Below are 19511 nucleotides of genomic sequence, written 5' to 3'. Positions count from 1 at the left end.
TATATTTATTAGATATTTGATATAAACTATGAACTCTCATAATATTACTAGGAGGGGGTCATATTTTGTGTTTCCAGTGGAAACATATTTTTTTTGTGTTTCCAGAGGAAACATTTTGTTATGTTTCCAGGGTTTGTCTGGATTTTTTTTTAACTAATTGTCAATGTTTCCCCCGACTAATTTATCTCAGAAATTTTTAGTGTTTCCAAGGAACACATTTCATTCTTTTTTATGTGTTTGGCACGGGGAACACATTTTTTTTTGTGTTTCCAGACTTGTCTAGTAATTATTGTTTAACTACTTGTTAATCTATAATGATGTCGTCTAGTATTGGTTTCTCTGCTTCTGAAAGATTTAATTTTCATGTTTTAAGGACAGATTTAATTCTAATCAGTTTCCGTGTTTCCAGGAGGAACATTTTTTCTTTGTTTCCAGGGGAAACATTTTTTTAGGGTGTTTACAGGGCAATCTATTTTTTTTTGTTTTTCCAGGGGAAACATTTTTTTTTCTTCAGGGGAAACATTTATTTTTGTGTTTCCAGGGGAAACATTTTTGTTTGTGTTCCAGGTGAAACATTTTTGCGTTTGTGTTCCAGGGGAAACATTGTTTATGGTGTTTTCAGGGCAAACTGTTTTTTGTGTTTTTCCAGGGGAATTTTTTTTTGTGTTTCCAGGGAAACTTTTTTTGTTGGTGTTTCCAGGGGAAACTTTATTTTGTGTTTCCAGGGGAAGCATTTGGGGGGGGGGGGGGGGGGGGGGTTCGAGGGGAAACATTTTTTAGTTGGTCCCTTGGAAACATGGAATGAAATCTTTCCTAAGTAATTAAAAAAAAAATACAAGACAAAAATGGAAACATTAAAAAAAATGTTTCCCGTGGAAACACAAAAATAAAAATTTCCCCTGGAAACACAAAAAAGCATGTTTCCCCTGGAAACATAAAAAAGGATGTTTCCCCTGGAAACACAAAAAACATTTTTCCCCTAGAAACACAAAATAAAGTTTCCCCTGGAAACACCAACAAAATAAAGTTTCCCCTGGAAACACCAACAAAATAAAGTTTCCCCTGGAAACACCAACAAAAAAAAGTTTCCCCTGGAAACACAAAAATAAAAGTTTCCCCTGGAAACACAAAAAAGCATGTTTCCCTTGGAAACACAAAAAACATGTTTCCCCTAGAAACACAAAATAAAGTTTCCCCTGGAAACACCAACAAAAAACGTTTCCCCTGGAAACACAAAAAAAATGTTCCTTATTTGTATTGTAGTCCTGTAATATTATGTTGTCATTTCAATGTTATATTTAACTTTGCCATTAAAGTGCGAGGTTTGGCATGCCATAAAACCAGGTTCAACCCACCACTTTTATTCCCCTTTAAAAGTGTCCTGTACCAAGTCAGGAAGATGGCCATTGTTATATTATTGTTCGTTTCTGTGTGTGTTGCATTTTAACGTTGAGTCGTTTGTGTTTTCTCTTATTTTTTAGATAAGACGTGGCACGGTACTTGCCTATCCCAAATTCATGTATTTGGTTTTCATGTTATATTTGTGATTCTCGTGGTGTTTTGTCTGATGCTTGGTCCGTTTCTGTGTGTGTTACGTTTCGGTGTTGTGTCGTTGTTCTCCTCTTATATTTAATGCGTTTCCCTCGGTTTTGGTTTGTTACCCCGATTTTGTTTTTTGTCGATGGATTTATGAGTTTTGAACAGCGGTATACTACTGTTGACTTTATTCCTCCTGGAAACACGAAAATTAAATGTGTCCCTTGAGAACATAAAAATGATATATTTCCTAAGAAAACCCATGCTAGGCGACATAATCATAAATTAACAAGAAGGTAAAAAATAATTACTAGACAACTGTGGAAGTACTTAAGAAATGGGTTCCTTGGAACCATGAAAATTGTCTAAGATAACCCCATACTAGGAGAAAGAAAACATTGACAATATAAAAAAGAAGATGTGGTTTGATTGCCAATGAGACAACTATCCACAAAAGACCAAAATGACACAAACATTAACAACTATAGGTCATCTTACGGCCTTCAACAATGAGCAAAGCCCATACCGCATAGTCAGCTATAAAAGGCCCGATAAGACAATGTAAACAATTCAAACGAGAAAACTAACGGCCTTATGTTAGTAAAAAAAAAATGAAGTAGTTAATTTCTTTTAGACAAACCTGGAAACATAACAAAATGTTTCCCCTGGAAACACAAAAAAATGTTTCAACTGGAAACACACAAAAAAATGAACCCCAACCCCTTAAAAATATCATGAAATGTTCATAGTTCATATCTAATAAATATATTCAAACATGAGGATAAAATGTTTGGAAAATTGTCCTGACGGATGGAATGACAAACTAGTGATCACTAGTGAATGCAAACTTGTTTGACATAAACAATGTTTCCCCTACTATATACTAGAATCATTAAGAAAATAGTTAATCATTCTATGAAAAATGAATATGACCCCTTTTCTTAGAATTTAAACATTATTAATTAATTATCTGTGATTTGTGTTACGTAATGTAACCAGTATGTATATATACAGAGAGTCAGTGTCTGCGAAAATAGATGTATGTTGAACTATTTTGTGCGTATGGATTTAAAAAAAATTAAAATTACATTGTTTCCCGGGGAAATTGTTTCTCAGGGAAATAAATTGACGAGAACGTTAGTCAGCTGCGGATGCATCTAAGGCTAGTAATCAAGCGATCCGGGTTCGCATCCCGTAAGGGTGAATGTACGGTTGAAAAAAAACAATACCAATATTAAATATCTTGACTTGACTTTAATTTAATTCTAATTTCAAATTGAAAATGCTTTTTTCCTTGTGACAAAGTTGATTGTCTGTCTTTTGGCTATAGTCGTTTATAGAATAATAGAGACATACATGTTCAGATAATCTATTACAAATTGGTAACTAAGGGATGCTGAGGCTGCCAGACTTTTTTTTTTTTTTTGTCTTTTAAATGATTGTAGGGATAAACGTGTAGATGCACTTCAGTTGCACAGTTTAGCTACGTTTTTTACCCAGAAAGCTCAAAAATAGCAATTTTGACCCAAATCACCACATAGCATGTTTGGCTATAAAAATTGCTGTTTTTAACACAAATAGACCGTTGAGGGTTCTTTTTCGTGGAGATGTTATTCCTGACATTGTATTTGAATGCTCAGCTGATACTATTTCCATAAATAAACTTCAAAAAAGGCCATTTTGAATCGAAATTTGACAATTTTCCGATTTTTTTTGTTGTTGTCACGTGACATTGGACTGATTATCACGTGATCAAACATGATAAAAAAAATATAAAAAACCTGTCATTAATATTACTGAAAAACAATTTTCTATAAAAAGTCTTAGTTGATAAGTCTACTAACAATAATAAGAAAGTTGTGAATGATTGAAATTTGATCGTTCCTCTGCGTCAAAAATAGTGCAATTTTTGCCGAATGGTAAAGAGTTAAATTCTAACACCCCATTATTTTCTATTTTTTACGTAAGTTGCCCCTTTTTAGGCCTTTATTATGCACTAAGTTTTTTTTCATTATTCACTATTCTGTAAACCCCATTCAGACCCTAATCATTCACATCGATATTTCAAAGAACATTTAAAGGAACAGGATTTTGACACTACGAAGACACTTGCCTTGTTTTTTGTTATCGGTTGTGCATAATTCTTCGTCTATTTTACCATCGCAGTCGTTATCTAAACCATCACCATCAACTGATTTCGTAGGTGTACATGGCTGAAAAATATAATGAAGAAATACACTTTTTTTTATGAAAATGGATAACGATTTTACAAATATTCTGGGCCTACTATATATAAAAGCATGTCGTGTTGCAGGAACATCGTGAACAACGTTATATGTACGTTTTCTTATAAATCTTTTAAGAATGTAAAAATCGATTTCGGTTGTATCTTGTTTGTCAATGGAAAAACATCATGTTTATAGACCAAATCAATTTAACAGACCAAATCAATTTGACGAGTTACTGTAATCAGTAAACCAGAAAATTACAAAAAAAAATTAAAATGGACTTAGGCCATCTATTATGCCTGGGTGTAGAAAACATCAGTATTATAAATCAGTCAAACAATTACATAAAATATGCAGACGAATAAAAAAAAATAGGAAAACAAAATTAAGAAGAATATGAATAAATTGTTTTCTTAAGTCTTACCGCGTTAATTTTTGCTAATCTCATTCCTGTTGGAAAAGCATAGGATTCATGGTAGGCATGACCATATAGATAACTTCCAAATATTGTGTAGGAATCTTTATGAACAACTGAATGTGATCCTTTAGGTATGTCGACATACGTTCCGACTAAAGTGGTTCCTTCAATTGGGTTCCATTTTGTTCCCTTTGGTAAAGGTTTTCCATCTAGTAGTAGTCCGTCTTTCTTAGAAGATTCGATGACCAGCAAAACTTGATTTTCATACTTGAAATATTCAGGATGTGAGTATTCTGGTGTAGCAAAAGTATATCCGGAATTAAACAATTCATAGGGTGGAATTATCATCATGGACGGATCAGCCGGTTCCATGGGGCCCAGTTGACTTAACACAAACTGTGCCATTAATACAGGCTTTGATGCATTTATTGACTTGTAAGAACTAGATGGAAGAGTAATTTGCTTCCAGTCACCTGCTTTCGCAAGGGTGAAGGATGGCATGCCAGCGATATTCACTACAGTGTTGTCTTCACTCGCTACAACACGAAAATAGTCCCCGACGGTTCTTTTGGGAATTGGAGCTGTTACGAATTTTTTACCCCAAGTATCAACAGGCGTAAGCTGTTCTACCAGATGGTCTTGATATTTCCCCGTTCCAATGTTTGTTTTGATATTACCACTATATGCCGACACAGGATGTGTGGCTTCGATGTGTGCACCTGTTAAATCACCGATACTTTGCAGCTGGAAGTTTTCATATTTGTCTAAGTTTATAGTTATCATATCTCCTCCGTGGTAAGTCTTTGCATTGTATTTGACTGTCATATTTGGAGCCTTGGGAAGCGTTACTTTAACCACAGTGTTGTCCTGTGTTGCTGCTACTCCAAGTTCGGTTTTACGAAACGCTGGTCCGTAGCACATAGCATAGTACTCGTTCCCTAATGCATCAGTAGGAATACCACAGAACACATCATTTGAATAGTCCTCTTTGTTTCCTCCATACACTGCAATGTCACCATCTGACTGAACAAGGAGTACTTTAGAGGATTTCAAACTCCCCTTCATACGGAACTCGTCACTTATCTTGACCCTGACTACCTGTCCGGGTGTGACAGTGACGGATTCTGTTACTGAAGGTTTGGTCCATTTTGGTGATGTAATTGTTACATGGACAGGATGCTTCTCTGATGTAGTTACATACAATTCGAGAGGGAAAACACTGCCGTATTCATCATTCTCCATAAAAGACACAACAAACTCTCTTCCTATGTTGTCAGGAGGACCTATTTATCAAAATGAAAATTATTACATTAAATTTATCAAAGTGTAAATTATTACATTAAATTTATCAAAATATAAATTAGTACATTAAATTTATTAAAATATAAATTAGTACTTTAGATTTATCAAAATGTAAATTATTACATTAAATTTATCAAAATGTAAATTATTACATTAAATTTATCAAAATATAAGGTAATTACATTCAGGTCATAAAGTTACTCAATATCCCCTCTACATATTTGCTATTAGACGTTAAGAAACCAGAAATTAAATCAAACAATTCTTTCAAAGGTTTATTTTATAATTATTTTTTTTATGTTATTCATGATACCAAGTTTGTTTATTAATGTATCTTTAGCGATTCGTTATTGTTTTAGATTAGTGTTACTTTTACTTTTTAACAGTATATTTATCATGATAATGTTTATATACTTGTTTATATACCCATTCGTTTTAAATATGAATTCGAGAGTGAATAATAAGTAAGTCAATTAGATTTAGTCGGTCTAGAGAAATATAAAAAAACACAGAATATGTTCTATGTCTTTTAAGAAAGAACAGGCTTATTACAGCACTGTCAAGTTTTCTTAATTTTTGTTTCTTCTCTTTTTTTTATTCGTTTTTTTTCTTTACGTTACTCGAAACCTTGATGAAACACAGTCTAAGTTGACCATATTCTGTTCTGCTTTTGTCTATTGTCACTACTAATGTTATAAGGTGCAGCTTTTTAAGTCATTATATCATTGGCGCTGTGATATCAGTTTGATGCATATAATTTGTCAGATGATATAACAAAACGTCGGTTGACAACAAGTTTGTTCTTTGATAAAACGATTGTTGATAATAAGGCGCGTGTCATTGGATGACTTCTTCACAGCTTACTAGACAATGTTTTACGGTTTACGCAGGAAAAAAGATTAAATAGAGATAATTGAACACTTTATATCAGTGACAGGTAAACAAGGTAAACTTACCTTGCCCGAAAGACAAACTTAATATACAGATAACTGCTAACAGCTTCCGAACATCTATCATCTTGGAGTATCTTAAGTCTATCAAACCATTATCGTGTACAGTCTGAAAGTAATGCATTTAATTATCTGGTTACCTTTTAGTTACGATTTGAATTAGTTAGAAAGTTTCATTCAATTTCGATAAACAAATATAATAAAGACAAAGATAAATTATGCAACAAAAGAAGAGAAAATAATAAAAAAAAAATTGTTTTAACTCATAGCTCAACAATGCACGAATTCAAACCCGGTATCCACAAAATTAAGTTCTGCTATGAAAAACCATTTGTCGTTAATAAAATAAAACATAATATAGCTTTTAACTGAACAGTCTATAATATTTAAATAGAAGGAAAAGCTGCAGATGGGATATTCTTATTTTGAAAAAGAATGTATAAAAACTAACAGAATCAAAATAGTACTGATTTCCTTCATTTGAAAAAAAAAATAGAAATAGTAGCGCGTGTAAAATTTAAAGGTCAAACGAGAAAGATTTTTTTTTAAGTTACACCAATGAGCTACAAATACGATCATAGCAAAAGCAAAAAAAAAAAGGAACACCTGCTGTAAGATCAACAAAAATAATTTTATGCAAAGAAAATTAATTACTGTTATTGTCAAGAAATTTGTAAAATTTCTTTTGAAAATGGTCAAAAATGATCAACTCTCGAAAAAATGAGCAAATGCAAATTAACCCCAAAATAAAAAAAAGTGTCGGAAAAGGCTAAAATTGATAATGCCAAAGATCTGGCATGAGGAAAAAAAATTAAACAAAAAAGTCAACAAAATGTAAATGAATAAAACAATTCCATTTCAGAATTATTTAGGTGATTTTTCTTTATGAGTTCGATTTTGATTAAAACTGAAAATTCACTTAAACAAATGTTTGAAAATTTATGATATTCAGAGCATAATACTATTCATATCAGTCGTAAGAAAAATTTCAAAAACTGATATTCACAGCGCTAAACCCGCATGTCATGTGTAAAGGTTACCGATTGCTATTCAACATTATATATTCTTTTTCATGTATACATATAGTAAAAAGGTGCACATTAAGGTATAGCGTCCTGCATTATACTGATTTCTATTTCGAATGTGAAAAATAAAAAATAACGGTCTTTTTTGTTCAATAAATTTTCTGTGGGTTAAATGAATTTAGAAGTAAGGGAAGATGTTAACTTCGGTTGTTCGTCTCGATCTATACATTTTATCTTAATTTTAAAACAAGAACACATATATCTACCTCATCTTAATGAAGTTATTGCATAATACTTAATGTATTTGAATATAAATCATGACATTGAAATAGGTTTTTCTTCAATAATGAAATGAGACGGGGTAGTTTTGATAACCATTTTCTCAAATATGGACACAAATAATAGTTTTCGTATACAATATCTACGTGTATATAAATGTTAAAAAATGTACAAATTGAAATTACGTGTAGATTTATAGATGAGCATCAAAGGTTGTACGGAGGGGTGAAGGTTTGCGCTTTTTTCACCTGTAAAACCAAAAAACATTTGCCCTTCAAACACTATGGAAATTTACAGTTGAATGCTTGATACGCAAGAACTAGAATTTCGCATTTTACAGATCAAACAGCGTTATATTTTTTTTGGATTCAAAAATCTTAACAAATTTGCAAAACGATTTCCCTGTCAATGTTCAAACATTCATTTAAATTTTGCCGATACAAAAAAAGAAATCAGAAAAAAAGTATTGTGTGTGGTAAACGATATAAAAAACGATTCTGTTTTTGAATAGAACTTTCAAATGTTGCCCTAAGTTTTTCTTGCAGCTTTATGCAATTTGTGGATATTAAATTCGAATCATGTCCATGTCCTTTAGAACAAGTGCTAATGTCCTTTTTTTTTAAAAAGAGCATACATCCCAAACAAATAAAGAGCAAACGTACATTATAAAAGCGCCAAATGTCATATAAAAAGAGCGCAAAAGTCCCAGGTCGGGTTTTACATCAGTTTATAAATGAATAAGAGCTGGTTTAGAGAATAAATGGAATAAAACAAAATGCATGGATCAAAGAAGTTCTTAAAAAAAGTCATAATAAGAAAAAAGAAAAATGATTGAGAACTTCATCTGTAATTTAATAAAAAGCATTGATAAAAAGAATAATTCAAATGCAATATAAATTAGTTTAACTCTCCTTCAAAAACGTCAATTAAATGTAAGTATTTATGATATTCCTATTTGTTTCAAATAAAAGATGGGTTTTTTTTCTCAGTTATGTCAAAATATTTTGCAGTATTTGGTATTTTTCTCCAAGAATGTTGATAAACGAAAGCCAACTAAAGTCAGGGAAATTATTGAAAAAAAACCCAAATTTCATGCAATTCTCATTCATTAATATAACTTTTACAATAAAATTGTGAAACTTTTGCAATAATTAGTTAATTTTGCGATCCAGTAGCCCAAATTAAATTTTTATAGAACACAAAACATAAAAGTAATTATTGTCTGTAAGTTAGCTTTGATGTTGTGACATAGTAGTCCAAGTCGCTATGGAACACGATCCTCTTACCTTGTTGGGAGCAACACGGACGCCGAGATTTTACCGCCGCGACCCTTGTCATCTTTCTTATATAGCGGAGGCTGGGCTTTGTTTACGAAGGGGGACAGATTACACTATCTTTGAAACGGGAATACTTCATACGTAATGTTCCGACGTAAAAGCACATAAAAGATGATCTGCTATGGAATAGAATGCGCTGTTTACTTTGTAATTACTTAAGTAAATCCCATCACTTTTTCCTTCCTGTCTTTGTTATTTTAATACCTAACATCAATGATAAAATTTTGATAAATTAAAAACAATAATTAGTTACGCATTTCCATGTTGTTATTTGGAGTCACATGTAATGACTTCTTGCTACTTTTTGACACTAAGTTTGGAATGCCTACATTAGGGGTCTTCTGAACTTAATATTTATGTAAGAATTTTCGTGTACTTTAGGGTATGGTTGGTGTCATCGCTTCGATTTGTGTAAACAACAAAAATGAAAAATGACCGCCACACTCAACATTTTTAATATGTTTTTACTAATTGTTACAATTGTTTTTCCTTTCGTTTAATTTATACTTTTGACGCCTTTATTTACCGAATGTGCCTTACCATAAAAGAGCTTAAACTAGGTATATATTATGTATTAACTGTTATTTCTTTATGATGCACAATGTTGGGTTATCTAATGGTGTTCGCACATTAAATGATTTCGTTGTTGTAATTAACAAACAGATTTATTATTTTTGTTCATGTTTGCTAAATGGTAGTGGCCTTTCTAACTTATATATATAGGTAGCACGAAAAGTTACAATATATTTTCATATATTTTAAAGTACTTATAAACCAGTGTATTGAGACCAATATTGCACATAATTAAGAAAACATCAAAACCAGGAAAACTCTGAAATAGTTATCATTGTCTTTCTTGACGTTGAAAATTATAACATTGTTATATGAGCCAGTCCATGTGAAAAGGTACGAAAACGAAAAAATTACGAAATTCTAAAAAAAAGTGAGCATAATTATTGGCAGTAGACTGCTGATTTATAAAACACATTTTCTTTTCCTCATATCCTAAAGCTGTCAGCTATATGCTCAGCCCCCTTGTTATATTAAGATTTTTAATGAATTATTACATATATTTCTATCATTTTCAAAGTACAGTTTAAATGGCTTGATTTTCCAAATGATAATGTTGGGGACAAGGCTCTCGCTTACTTAATTTAGTCCTGGTATCTATGATGAGTTTATTTACAACCACTGGGTCGATGCCACTGAGGCCAGGGTATCAATAGCCAAGTAGTCAGCACTTTTTGTGCTGACATGAATTGTCATTAATATGGTTATATTTATAAATTTACTGTTTACAAATTTTAAATTTTTTGAAATACTAAGGCTTTTCTACCTCAGGCATAGATTTCCATAGCTGTATTTGGAAAAACTTTTAGGAATTTTGGTCCTCAATGCTCTTCAACTTCGTACTTTATTTGGCCTTTTTAACTTTTTTGGATTCGAGCGTCACTAATGAGTCGTTTGTAGACGAAACGCGAGTCTGGCGTATATACTAAATTTAGTCCTGGGGCCGTGTCAACGAAGCTGTCCTAGGACTAAGACAGGTCTTAGGATGGTCTTAGGACACGTCTTAGTCCTAAGTCGGGTTAACGAAAGTCTCCTAAACTAAGATATGTCCTAAACTTGGTCCTAAAGTTAAGATATACAATTAGGTGTCTTAGGATAGTCCTAAAAGTTACGATGTCCTAAAATGTAATAAAAACAACAAATACGGCATACACTCAATACTAAAAATACTAATACAATATTAAACTATCATAAGATAAAATTAATAATAAAAAAGATTGTTTAATGTTTGTTAAAGATTAATTGTATTATATTAAATTATTTTGTGCTGCCTTTTTTGAAGCCTAAACAATACTATCCTCATAAGCAACATATTTTAAATAATTCAAATATGGGAAAAAGTTTACTTTTCTTTTTTTTTTACCTAATCCTGATTCGATACATGTAATAAAATCGAGTGGACCTAAGGACAAAACTAGTTTATGTACTAAAATTGCACCACGAATATCACAAAGTTTTGTGACCATTTACTTTTTTTTTCGTATTAAATTCATTTATTTCTTTTATCATATTTAATAACGTATTTATTAGTATTCCGTAAAAACTTAAACTTTTATTTTGCGTTAATTGTTTTCAATATAAGAGTCATCCTCCCTCTCTTTACATATAAAATACAATCCAATCTATGTCATACAAATCTCTACATATATTTTCAATTAAATAAATGAGTTAGGATGGTCCTAGGACCATCGTAGTTAGGACAGTCCTAGGACAGCTTTGTTTTACATCCTAAGACATCTCTCAGACACGTCCTAAGACCTATCTTAGGACATAACCTAGGATACTTTTATTGACACGGCCCCAGGTATCTATGATGATTCTACAAACGATGCTCATATCAAAGCTCAAAACCGGGCAACTGTTCGAATCCCGTGTAGCGACGATTGATTTATATAATATCAAATAGATAACACTCATTCCATGAATAATCAGAAGCGAATGTTGGTGTTCTTGGGGGATAATAAAACGAGCTTAACAATAGAGGAACAAAAGGTTTATAATCAATTTGTTCCGCACCGCTTATAAGAGGAGAAACAGAGGACATAAAAGTCGAAATACGCGTAAACATTTAGAAATAGCTTATTTTGAATGCCGCGCTCCGTCAGCCTCTTATTACAGATAACTGTATACACCATCTACACAAAGTAGACTTGTCATTGGGTTTGTAGGCTTTCATGAGCAACACAAGAGGTGCTTCATGTGGAGAAGGACTATCCCCAGATTTTGGTAGGGTTCCTATTGCTCCGTCTGTTTTCTATGTTGTGTTTTGTAAACTGTCCTTGTCTTTTTGTCTCCTTTTCTTATTTTGCTATAACATTGTCAGTTTCTTTTCCTTTGATAGATTTTTCGCCTATCTCTTACTTGGCATATACTTGTGTAGTTTCAAGGAATTATGGCTTCGTTATATAATGCTGCTTTTATTTTTATACTCAGAGGCTACGATAAGTTACTATGTATCGTTTGTCTCTTAAGATACCTAAATACAGAAAACGGCTCTTGAAATTTTAAACAGACATTGACGTTTTTTGTTGCTTTCGCTACATTGGGGACTAACAGTTCGCCAGCAGTTGTGTCAACCCGGTATTGTCAAACATGAAAACTTTTGTTTAGATATATTGCGTTCGAAGCATTTTTGTCTGGATTTTGTTTTCTCGGGGCCGAATATTTGAAAAAAAAATGTATTTTTTGGCACCTGGTGTTCAGTGGTTGTCATTGATTGATGTGGTTCACAAGTGTTTCTCGTTTCTCGTTTTAACATAAATTAACGCCGGTGGTGTTCCTGTTTGAAAGGTTTTACACTAGCTATTTTTTGGGGCCCTTAATGCATTGATTTTCGGTGTGAGCCAAAGCGCCGTGTTGAAGACCGTACTTTGACCTATAATGGTTTACTTATACAAGGTATGAATTGGTCGGAGAGTTGTCTCATAGGTCACTCATACCACATCTCCTTGTGTCTATAAGAACCGAAACAAATGAAGAGCTATATGATTGATGTCGGCCAAAACATAACATCCAAAAACTAATGGCCAAAAACAAATAGCCAAATCCAGATAAGGTCAACGGAATGTGGAATTATTTCACTCTTTGGGGAAATTTTTCCATACAACGTCAATAAGATACTAAACAGATCTTGGGATCAATTTTGTTTAAGGGGACAGCAACCATATTATCTATTTAATTCAATTCAAAGTTTTATTTAAAGTCGAAATTCAGTAAACTGCATAAAACATAAAGTGTAATGAGCTTTTAAAATCGACTGAATAACAAAATATGTACACAAATACACAAAATCATGAAAACAACACAGTTTCAAACGTTCAGTACATGGTAAGAAAATTAAGATGACAAATAAAAGTAAAAATAGTCTAGGAAGTATACATGTAAAATGAAATATATCTTAAAATATTGCTTAAATTACAACAAATATCATAGCAGATAAAAGCAACATGAAAAAATTACCAATCTCGCACACTCCAACAAAATGAAAAAATAAAAAGCATTGCGAATAATTTTTGACTGTGTGTCTTATTAGGACAAGTTGCTATATTTATCCCATTATTTATCGTTCTTTTATGGAAAACCACGGCTTTTGTGTAATTTTTTAATAGCTTTTCAAAAAAATTAATCTTTTGAAAAAACTCAAATACTAACAAAATTTGTAAGAATAATGGCGTTTCAAGTTGGTCTGACTATGCGGTATGGGCTTTTCTCATTGTGGAAGGCCGTATGGTGACCTATAGTTGTTAATGTCTGTCATTTTGGTCAGTCTCTTGTGGACAGTTGTCTCATTGGAAATCATACCACATCTTCTTTTTTATACTTTCTTTATTCTATATATATTCAGTCATCACTATATTGCAATTTAACATCTTCCGTAGCAGTAGTTTCTTCGTTATTGAGTAGTGAGTCGTCTTCCGTCGTCGTGATTATGATATTCACTTGTTCATCTTTACTATCTCCATTACCATCCGGGTCCTCATGGTGATAAACAGCCGCGTACTCACCCCCCTTTTTATCACAACATCGTAAATGTTTTAAATATTTCCGATTTGCACGAATAAACCACACGATCCCAACTAACATGAAACACACTATAATGAATAATGTTAATAGTAAAATGAGTCTAGAATAATCTGCAAAACAGTTCAGGTCTTTGCTTCGGATGTCAAAAACATTCTTTCCCCTGTATCTAGAGGGAAACTCACACCTGAAAAAAAAACAAGTTATCTATAATCACTGTCTATATATAACGACATGTATAACGCCATTTTTACCATATTTGAATAATCTAATACAATTTGAAATGTTGACACAGAAGTTTGGAGAATTAGTTTAATTGTTATGATTTAAGGGACCAAACAAATATTGTTTTTTTCAAATTAAAACAAAATGTAGTAGTTCTCTCTAAACATCATCTACTACTAGTATAGGAAATCCTGTAACTCTCTATTTGTCTATACATAATCATGGACCTATCTATTTGAACAACCCTTATATGAACCTAAACGACAATTTAAAAAAAATGAACTACATGTATTTAAGAATTTTAATTTTGGTGCGATTTCCCTGGTAATTTGTCAATTTACATGAAAAGCTACATCACAGAACTTTGTGTTTTGGGAATTATTTTATGGATATTTTCAGACGATAATAAAATCGCTGTATTTTTGTTCTATCTTGTTGTAGCTGACTCATGTAGACATTCACATTGTGTTTACACATGTAGCTCACAATAGATATACGAAGATGTGGTATGAGCGCTAATAAGACAACTGTCCATCCAAGTCACAATTGGTAAAAGTAAACCATAAAAGATACGACAGCCTTAACTCACACCGAACAGAAGGTTTACCCGCCATCATCTATCTGACTTAAGAGTTAAGGAAATACAGTTTAAAAAAAATCCGACCAACTGACATCGGAGAGAAATGGTTTAGAATTAGATTATCTAAAAGGTAAAATAACAAAAATACTAAACTCAAAGGGAAATTCAAAACGGAAAGTCCTTTTTTAAATAAATAAATTGATTGGTTGATGACATTAAATTACTGGTATCTTTATACTCACTTTAATTTGAAATCCCTGAAGACGATTTCATCAGTTTGGTCTTCCACCAACCAGCGCATTCTGCAATCACAATGCCAGGGATTCTCGTCCAATCGTATTTCCTTCATTTTATGAGAATCCAAGGGAAGTAAGTATGGATACAAAGTTCTAAACATGTTCCCTTTCAGCGACAAAATCTCTAAATTGAACAATGGTTTGAATATATTCTCTTTAATAGCTTCAAGCTTATTGCTATCTAGATACAAAGTTTTCAAGGATACTAAACGTGACATTTCGTTTAATATTGAAAGCTCATTATGACTTAAATCAAGCACTTCTAACTCTGAAAGACCTTCTAGTGACAACGCTTCAAATTTCGAAAGATGATTGAAACTTAAATTCAAATGTTTTAATATGGCTAAATTATCAATCGACAAATGTTCAAGAGTCTCTAAAGAACAAGACGATAGGTCTAAGTATTCTAATGTAGAAAATCCAAAGGCTGTAAAAGTAAGTCTCTCCAGTTTTCCTAAATGATTGCCTTTCAAAATCAGCCGCTTTATATTTTCAAAATGTCCAATTTCATATTTATACGTTTCAATGTGTAACGACGAGCCGTTTATTTGATTATATGACAGATCTAAAACTTCAAGTCTTGTCATGTCGTCAAATGCACCTCTCACGATTGTGTCGATGTTATTATGCGCCAAATAAACCTCTATCACTGAGGACGGACGTGGTAGATTAAAAGGGTAGACCACTCTGATCTTGTTGAAAGAAAAATCCAAATGTGTCACAGTATCTGGGACTTCTAGTATGTAAGGAATGTCTTTTAAGCCTGCGTTTCTACAGTCCAAGAATGTTTCATTTCTTCTACATATACTGGGACTAGTTGTACCAATCACAAATGTTATTAAAGATAGTATTGGTAGAATTTTAATCATGATTGAAATGTCCACTGGTTGAGTTTCTGAAAATAAAACAATATCTTAAATCAAATCGAAATCTATCTAATCAGAAGTGTTTATGATTTCAATATAACATCGAGTCCATTGTATAGTAAAGTTTAAACTCATAATAGATACCAAGATTAAATTTGAGTTCACCCTTCCAGAAGAGGATAGTTCTCTTTTTTTTCATTATGGTAACTTGGGCGGTCTTCTGTTAGCGCCAACAGATATATAAACAGTTTGATAAAATACAGTTGATAGTTTGCAGGTAAGTTTGGCTATTCTTTTCATGTACATTCTTTTTTGGTAAATATAGCACGACTTTATAATCTATTGAGCTGTGCAGAAATGATATCAAATATGGCGCAGACTTTAACTTTGAGGTTGACTGTTATTTCTTTACAATAAAGTAGAAAATCTAACATGTATTATTTGTGAATGTCTAAGAACATATGCAAATTGATTAACTGTGTTATTTGCATCTAATCATATACAATAAATGAGAAATCAGTATTTATTTGATCGTACAACAGTAAATATTAAGAATAAGTGTATGTTGATAATTCTTTTGAACAAAGAATATATAAAGATTGTTGCCTGCCACCACTCAACAAGCATAACTTCTTTTTGTTAATTACTTAGTGTTTGTATATCATTGTTTTTTTCAAATTCTAGTTGTTGTGATGAACCAGGAACATATATATTAGAATATATACTGTTTCCAGGATGAACACACCAATACATAATTCTGATACGTGTAGAAATATAAAAGCAAGCGATTTATAAGATAAGTATTAAGAGAGATTTCCTATGTTGTTCAATTTCTTTTTTACGTCCAACAGAATTTAACCCCCAAAAAGACATAAAGAATAAGAAAAAGAAACAGTAGCTGTGATAAACTACAGTGTTCTATCAATTGTACCTTTGATAACTATTTATCAAAATATTACAGAGATTTCCCATTTTTTTTCGGTTTCTTTTTACGGAACAGAATTTAACTAAAAAGCAAAAAGAATAAGAAAAAGAAACTAACCGTCATGTGCTGCTGTTTATACACATATATTTTTATCAGAGATTTATTTGCGTACATTTGTGACTTGGTATTTCAATGTTAATCGAACTTTGTATCATCCGCATTACGATATAGGTAAAGATAAATATGATAACGAATTCTTTGTTGGATTTTACTAGTAATACCTTATTATCACCTTGCATATAAACCTTAAATAAGGTCTTAAAAAGTTATGATGACATCATGTATAAAGTTAAGCTACAAATCTGTAAAGTAAGGAGTAATAGTGTCATTAAAATACAAAATGTCGTAACAGTAAACTGAACTTTCTGATTTATTCATTCATGCTAAATTGTCTAGTGCAGTTGCAAATATTTAAAAATGCACATTCAGGATGAAAACATTGACACACCGAATTAGCTACTTCGAGTCTACCCAGGCGTTCTAACCTTGGAAAAGATCATAAAAATAAACCATATCAAATCATCTATAAAGTCACACAAAACCATGTATATTATAAGATAACGATATCACTGTGTCTAAACCACACCGGCAGAATTTGATCCGACTCGATGGTATCTAACGTCCGGCACAATGACGGAACATCAATAGACACAAGAAAGATAGGTTTCTCCTTATTTTCTTATTTTTTTAATGATATCGAAGAATATATATACATATACAACTATTTTCTATTGTGAGATGCAATATTTTCTACAACCGTTCTATATTAACGGAGAAATAAGTCAAAATGCATGTCAAAATGACGAATTGAGTGAACCTTGCCTCGAAATTGTTTAATTTCTCTTTAAATTGTTCACATTGTACGGAAAGAAAGGTACCGGAAGATAGATACTGACACAGAGATTGCAAAACTAGTCATTATGAGCATCTCAATACTTGTATTTATGTGTATGGAACGAAAGAAATGAGTCATGTCAAATAAAAATACACCGGTTTCGTCATTGTTGTTTACTACACAACACCCGGTTTCGTCTATTATATCACCCGGTTTTTTTATATTTTTTTTAAAACCAACAATTTATGAAAAGCAACGTTAACACGGATCTCAACATTGTCTTTCGAAAGAATTTAAATATATATGTATTATAAAGTAAACTTTGCGTGTTTACATTTATTTACATAGGTAATTATAGTACTACACATTTTCCTAATGAAAGTCGTATCCGTTATTTCACTGATCTTCAAACTAATTTTAAATGGAATATAAATACTCAATAGCAAACACTGATATCTAATTATTTTTTTAACATTATTATTAAAATATATATAATATATAGGTTTTTATATAGGTTTTGAGATACATCGCAGTATGTGACCCCCCCTTTTTTTTTTTACAAAGAAAACCTAATTAACGCTTAAAAAACAAAATTTAAAACATCACCTTAAAGTATGCAGAAGTTAAGATTTATATTACTAAGAAGTGTGTAAAGTTTGATGCAATAATGATTAACCATTTTGAGATATGGCGCGACATGTTAAAAAAAACACTTACTTACAAAGTTCTGTAACTCAAAAAGATTTAATTTGATTTTCACTAAAAGGTTTACAAATCGTTTGACCATTTCACGAAATAAATTTGTTAAGTTTCATGAAAACTAGATAAGCTGTTCTCAAGTTACGGTGCGACATGTTTACGCTGGACAGAAAGATAGACGGATAGCTAGACGGACGGACGGACGGACGGACCAAATGACTGATAGATGAAGGAACGGACGGATGGAAGGACGGATGGACAGACGGGTGTATACAATAATACGTCCTGTCGGGATGGGCGTGTAAAAACGCAAAGAAATGAAAAAAAATCGTAATTAAAGGTCAATAAGTTTTATTAGGATATCGGCCAAGTCGATTTATTTGTATATTTGTCTGCCTTATCATTTTCCTATATAACTTTTATATATACTTGAGAAAAATGTATAGAAATCGATAAAAAGAACTTGATATTCGGCATTTATTATAATAAACATAATCCAACTCACATAATCCGATTTCCCGGGTGTCCCTGTTTTCTCATTTCTTACAATATTTTAATTCGTTATACACTTTATAAGATAAGTGGCGAATCTAGATGACGTATAGGTTGCACGCCCCGACCCCACCTTCGGTTGCCAAAACTATATTGATTCCCGTATTTAACGATTTTGTAAAGCAAAAAATAATCAAAATATTGTTCGACTCGCTACGCTCGGCGGTATGTACAAGTTGTTCGAAATACGCCCACTTTGAAATAAACTGAATCCGTCTGTCCGTATATATTGTCAAAATATATTGACCAACGTCAGTGTACGATCATCATAACACAATGGCGACAGTACAGACTCGTTTTTTTAATAATGTTAACAAAATAATTATTATTGAATTTTATCGATGACCTGAGACTATTATATTACCAATGTTATTTAAACTGATCGGGCGGAGCTTACGTTTTAATTTGCATAAGGACAGTCTATTTGAAGATGTGTGTGGCAAGGATGATTACCGTTATAATTATTACTGATTTCTAATCACCTATCAGTGTTATCAAAGTAATTTACTAAAGAATAACTGGACACTTCATAAATGACTTTATCCTAAAACACCTATTCATAGATGGACTGGTTTGTTATGAGCGAACTGGTGAAACTCCGCCCAGTCAAGTGAAATAAATAGAGTAATACTAATTTGTACATAGCAGTATAGTTACAATTAGTGATAAATAAATTTTATTTTAATGCATGGTAGCTAGTTGTAATCCTACATTCTATGTCGATTATGCATGCATATACATTTGTCTTATCATCAACGTTTATCCTTAAGAAGATTTATTTTTAACGATGGTAGAAAAGATTACATAC

The 19511-nt window shown here is 32.1% G+C and overlaps 2 protein-coding genes across 2 annotated transcripts; both read right to left on the bottom strand.

Annotated features, from left to right (window-relative positions):
• Positions 1 to 4285: 4285 nt before the first annotated feature.
• Positions 4286 to 6501, bottom strand: LOC134722288 (IgGFc-binding protein-like). The gene is made up of 3 exons (XM_063585898.1): positions 6441 to 6501; positions 4328 to 5465; positions 4286 to 4295 (listed from the first exon to the last, which is right to left on the bottom strand). The coding sequence occupies exons 1-3, from the start codon at positions 6499 to 6501 to the stop codon at positions 4286 to 4288; spliced, it is 1209 nt and encodes a 402-aa protein (XP_063441968.1).
• Positions 6502 to 12741: 6240 nt separating this feature from the next.
• Positions 12742 to 16766, bottom strand: LOC134720656 (chondroadherin-like). Its single transcript, XM_063583046.1, has 3 exons — positions 16675 to 16766; positions 14713 to 15661; positions 12742 to 13852 (listed from the first exon to the last, which is right to left on the bottom strand). The coding sequence occupies exons 2-3, from the start codon at positions 15633 to 15635 to the stop codon at positions 13486 to 13488; spliced, it is 1290 nt and encodes a 429-aa protein (XP_063439116.1). The 5' UTR covers positions 15636 to 15661; positions 16675 to 16766; the 3' UTR covers positions 12742 to 13485.
• Between the last annotated feature and the right edge of the window lie 2745 nt (positions 16767 to 19511).

Source organism: Mytilus trossulus, chromosome 6, assembly GCF_036588685.1.
Source record: "Mytilus trossulus isolate FHL-02 chromosome 6, PNRI_Mtr1.1.1.hap1, whole genome shotgun sequence".
In the NCBI taxonomy this organism is placed as follows: Eukaryota; Metazoa; Mollusca; class Bivalvia; order Mytilida; family Mytilidae; genus Mytilus; species Mytilus trossulus.
Note: the sequence above shows the minus strand (reverse complement) of the source record. Positions and strands in the feature narration are given on the sequence as shown.

What these genes read in the sequence shown, in the direction of transcription:
- LOC134720656 (XM_063583046.1), bottom strand. Translation starts at nt 15,635, where the DNA reads ATGATTAAAATTCTACCAATACTATCTTTAATAACATTTGTGATTGGT. An exon ending in TTCAGGGATTTCAAATTAAA is followed by an intron (nt 13,853 to 14,712) that starts GTGAGTATAAAG and finishes TTTTTTTTTCAG; the next exon opens with GTGTGAGTTTCCCTCTAGAT.
- LOC134722288 (XM_063585898.1), bottom strand. Translation starts at nt 6,501, where the DNA reads ATGATAGATGTTCGGAAGCTGTTAGCAGTTATCTGTATATTAAGTTTG. An exon ending in AAGTTTGTCTTTCGGGCAAG is followed by an intron (nt 5,466 to 6,440) that starts GTAAGTTTACCT and finishes TTTGATAAATAG; the next exon opens with GTCCTCCTGACAACATAGGA.